This window comes from Pygoscelis adeliae, unplaced genomic scaffold, assembly GCF_000699105.1.
Source record: "Pygoscelis adeliae isolate BGI_AS28 unplaced genomic scaffold, ASM69910v1 Scaffold149, whole genome shotgun sequence".
In the NCBI taxonomy this organism is placed as follows: Eukaryota; Metazoa; Chordata; class Aves; order Sphenisciformes; family Spheniscidae; genus Pygoscelis; species Pygoscelis adeliae.
Window position 1 is genome coordinate 2,412,759 of NW_008825494.1, and position 5,161 is coordinate 2,417,919.

At 38.1% G+C, this 5,161-nt stretch overlaps 1 protein-coding gene across 1 annotated transcript in view; it reads left to right on the forward strand.

The window, feature by feature from the left end:
- The window catches only part of TUBGCP5 (tubulin, gamma complex associated protein 5), a 53,085-nt gene that overhangs the window by 26,878 nt on the left and 21,046 nt on the right, over positions 1–5,161 (forward strand). Inside the window, exons 2-3 of the mRNA XM_009331307.1 lie at positions 2,887–2,940; positions 3,018–3,126. Coding sequence (XP_009329582.1) covers positions 2,887–2,940; positions 3,018–3,126 — 163 coding nt within the window. The remainder of the gene's footprint in view (positions 1–2,886; positions 2,941–3,017; positions 3,127–5,161) is intronic.

Below are 5,161 nucleotides of genomic sequence, written 5' to 3' on the forward strand. Positions count from 1 at the left end.
GCGGGACTGCGGTGTGGTGTGACCCGCTGCCACCGGCTAGCCTGGAAACAAGGAGGGTGCCTTGTGGCTGCCGGGGTGTCGTGCAGGGCCGTGTCCTGCCGTACCCTCCGTGCAGGGTGTCGGGTAGCGCTGGCGGCCGCTTGCGAGTCCCTGTCAGAGGGCCAGTGGCTATTACTCTGTCACTTTTAAATCTCGGACTTTTGGGGCTTTTCTCCTGATCCGTAAAAAGGTACCTTTCAACATCTTCATTTAGCCATCCGAAATTTTGTTTGTTGGAGGGAAGTAAAGAAATAATCATTATATGTAAAGAGCAAATAAAGAGAACTCCACCAAATCGAGATAAAGCTTCTGGCCAAGAATAATGTGCTGCTTATATGAAAGGTTATCAATCTGCAGAAGATACCGTGTTTGATGTTATTTGAGCTTGTCATAAACACGGTCTTTATTAACCTGTAATATATATTATCTGTATCACTTAAATTCTGTTATGCTGCCATCTAAAATGGCCTTTAATAAAGTTTTACACACTGCTTTTTCAGTTATCACAGTTACCGTTTCAGTGTCTGCTGCCAATTTTTACGTGATCTATTTCCAGTTTCCCATACTGCCGCTAACTGCTGCCTCTTCGGAGTCTTACATACTTGCTTAACTTCATGCAGCAAGTACCTAATCCATTTAAAATCAATGCTACTTACAGTTTTTTATGCTGTTTAAATCCATTTTTTGGGGTGAGCAATAGCATAACTACATTGCATCAAGTCAGGCTGTGAATCCTAACTACTAATAGGTTCAAATAAGACTATTTTAGTAATCAAATAGCCATTGGTAAACAGCAAAGGTGAGTCTGAGGTGTGGGAGAGCTGAGTGTGACCTGTAGCCAGTGTTTTGACAAGTTCAACTCTGCTGAATTTTGAGGAGGCTAGTTGTATTCATTGGGAATGTAGGAATATGGTATTTGTAACTGCTGTCTCCCTACGTTCTTTATATTTACCAGAAATATTCTGTGTAATGCATCATAGGATTGCATTTATTGGTTTTGTAGCTGCATCAAAGTAGTTGCTTGTAACAGTTGTTATTCTGAGTCTGCAGATTGGTAATGGTAGCAGGGTTTCTTGAGCCAGGTAAACAGCCTCTGTCTTCCATCTCCTCTTGTGACACCTCTCCTTCTGTTTCGGTGACCCAGTTGCTTGTGTAGCTGTGTGCTCTTTTAGATTGGGGAATTGTTGGATTGTTTGTTTGTTTGTTTGTTTTAAAACAACATGGCAAGAAAACAGAGGGAGTGATGCAGAGTTGACGACAAACTGTTTTCAGAGGGAGGTTTGGGAAGAGGAAGGTATTTATGCCAGAATTGTTGTCTAAGAAATGTGTGTGGAACTTCAGCCTGAGATTGACTAATACCATATTTCCAAACCATGAGACCTTAGGTTGTAGCAAAAACTCTCTGCAGTTTCAAGTGTGTGAAACTTGTGGTTTGTACTGTTAGATGTGATGATGTTTCTATGCTGTAGTTCTCAGATTCATCTGTTTATTTCCATGCAGCACAGTAATCCTATTCATGATGTTCGCAACTTGCCTAAAAATTGATACTTTTTTTGCGTGTGTGTGTGTTAGGGTCATTAATTAAAGCTTTAAGTAATTGTAGACTAAGGGAAGTTCACTAACAACTTCCCTTCAGCCTAATTTTTCTTTTCAGTGCAGATTCTTTTTTTATTGTTGTCATTCCAGTCTGTTTTTCTAAATCTTCCAGTTCTTGTACTTGCCACTATTTTCCATTTGAACTAATGATTTCCTATGTAAGCTAAGGTGCTGTAAGAAATGAGGTAAGCTATATTTTCTTAACCTAAACGTCAGCTACCTAACATTTTATCGTGCTTTTATTCCAAAGCCTTATACACAGCTGAAATCAGACTAATGGGTCTGTAGTTAATAAAGTAATTTTTTCTTTTCTTTAATATGGGCATGTCTTCATCCTCCAGGGATACTTATTAAAAATCCTTGCTACTTGCCTTACAGTTTCGTTTTCTAGTTTATTTCTTTGATATTGAGGTGATTTTAGATTGTCTTTCCAAATTCAGCCTGTTTAGCTTAACTTTTGCTCCTGATTCAGATCCAGTAGTTTTCATTTCTGTCTGTGGTCATGAGAGTTTTACCCCAGTGTTCTGTACAGTTGTTGCTGGTAGCTGAGGCAAAATATTAGGTTGGCTTTGAGGGCCTACATATAGAGTATCTTGACCTTGTGCTCGCTGCTGTCACATCCCATTCCCTGGTTTTTCTCTCTATATAATTGAAGAACCTTATTCATATTCTAATTTCTTCTGCAAAGTCCATCTCACCTTTCATGAGTTCTTACTTTGTCCCTATACATACTACCTTTGGTGGTATATCTTTCTTTATTTTGATTAAGCTCTCTTTTCTTTTAGGCACTCTCCTTTACTGTTTATAAAGGAGCTTCATTTGGGTTTAGAGGCCTTCCCACGTGGGTGTTTGTTTTGCCTGTGCTTGTGATGCAAGTCCCAGATAATTTTTGTGCATTTGACACAGATGCCTTTGACAATACAGTTTTTGATCTCCTTGCTCCACTTGACTTAACTGACAGCATACTTTAATTGCTTAGTTTTCTGATACGGTAGTAATTTTCCATTCGGCTTAAAGTGCTGGCTAAATGTAACCTGCATTCCATTTTTTCATCTTTAAGGTCAATTGTAGTTAATCCTTCTTGAGCTAAGAGACACCAAGATTAAATTTTGTTGATGCTTAATGCTGTTGCTGAATTAAGCATGCATTATTAAACTAATAATGTTGTCCTCGTATATGTAAATCAGCTTTATTTTCTTCCTTACTTAAGCTTCTTTTTTAAACATATTCTAATACAGATTTCTTACACAGATTTCACCGTTTCCTTGACGTGAACAGTCACAAAGTAGAGAGGACGATAGAAGGGTAAGTTTTATGCTTATGGACTAGTAATGCATTAGTTAACTTTTTTGAAGCATTTTTGATACTATTTTTGTTATTAGAATACATGAAAAATTGATAGTTCATTCTGACCTTGGAAAAGCTGCAAGCTGGAAAAGACTAACAGAAAAATTTCTGAACTCGCCACTCCCAAGTATTGAAGAAACAAAGGTATGTATGTGGCAAGTTCCTTGTTCTTTTTTTCCAGTACTCCTGTGTTTATACTGACAATGGGGACTTCACTTGTAACGTAGTGTTGGAAATTTCAGATGACTTAGCAGTGGGGTTTGCAGTTGCTGTTCAGGTCGTGGATTTTCAGGGTTGTATTCTTTAGTTTCCCCATTTATTTTAGAAATGTGCTTATTGTCTTGTCAGGGTTTCAGCATGTGCAGTTTCATCACTTAAAGGACATCTCGTTGCAGAGCAGATGATTTATGGTCAACATTGTACAAATGTTGTAGCTAGAATCTAGATGAATCTAGGTTCCTGTCTGTTCTAAAACAATGGCAAACTGAGCAGTTCTTACTCTTTGCCCAATTTTTTTTACCTTAAGTAATGCATCTGGACGTTTTGATTTTAGTATTTCCAAATGGAGTGCTCCTGCCCCGTAGCTTCCTTATTGAGACTATGTATATGTATATGCTTGATACACTTTGTATCAAAGCGGTTTAGGATAGGGACTGGATGGATATGGCAAAAGTTGTCTCACTTAGACACTTTCCAGTGTGGTAGTTTAATAATGAACCTGATCTTTGAAAACTGAAAGTTCCTGCTATTGGGACATTTAAGCTTGTGATTTAAGAGGTGGTGCTCCATATAATGATATTCTTTAATGGCTGTGTGTTCTGAGTTGCAGTCCGATTTTACTTCTCATGGAACTGACATTTACCTTTCTTTGCACTGTAGTAGGTTTCCTCTAATTTGTGGGGAAAACCCCGGAACCCTCAATAGCTTACACATATCTTCAGTTGTTATACTGTACTCTGTAGGTTTTTGAAAAAGGACCTTTAGTTGTGCTTGTTTTGAGAGTCTAATAAAGTTGAAACCAAACAAACCAAAACAAAAGCCCAAGCAAGCACTTAATACTTGAATGTTGCAGGTATCCTAAGATTTGAGAGAGCCTTCTTTTTTTTTTTTTTTTTTTTTTCCTTTTGAAAATGCAACTGGGGTATAGCTGGAGGTAGGTAATATCTCATATTTGGGAAATTAAACTGCATTTAGTTTTCAGCAGCGGCACATAATTGGGAAGACTGAGTATCTATCAGTTTTATGACTGGTAAGTGAAACACCAGCTCGCACATGTGATTCTGTCAATGACCTACTGGTGTTCTTTGACAAACTCTTGTAGAGTCAGTAATGTTCAGTAGGAACATATTATATTCCGTATATACTAGATGAGTTTGATGCTGCTTTATCAGAAATTTGAATTATTTTTTTTTACATACAAGTGGATCTCATTCCGAAACAGCTTTTTAAGTGTGTGTATGTATGTGTCAAAGTATATAGGACGTAGATTGTAGAATCCCCATGTGTCTAGATATGAAATGGTCTGCTGAAGAACTTTGGAAAGTTAGAATCAGGCCACATAAAAATCTTTCTTTAGTAAGAAATGGTTGTGCTGTAAGCAGATATTAGGGAATTGACCATAACACAAATCTCTGCAGCATCCCAGTGTTGGCCCAGTTTTCTAACCTGATTGAAGGCCTCTGTTTCACAACTGCATTAGTGCAATATTGGAGTTAAAGATGCATCCTTAATGCTTAGTGTAGGTTTTTCAGATGAGGGAAGATAATGTGAACATGATATTAAAATGTAGCGATTTTAGCAAAGTGATTTGGTTGACTTCATTTTAGCCTCTGTTTGAAATTATCAGCCATACGCATAGGGGAACCTAAGGCTTGGTTTCCTGCAGGCTCATTACCTGTGTCCTTCCACCTCATCCGTGTTAATGTAGGTGTCCATTATCCCTTGTCCTCTGGTGACTTCTTACTTTCACAGTACTTCAGGGTTCTTCTTATCCCTTTTCCATATTCTCTGATTATCAGCTCAGTAAGAGGCAGCTTATGCTGTGGCTACTTTTGAAGTATTTGTATATTTGTCGGCTAATTAGTAGGCAAAAGAGAATGGATAGCATTGAATATCATGTTGCAGATGTTATTTTTGCAATTCAGGGCTGGGGAATGGGAACTAATGGGGAGCATTCCTG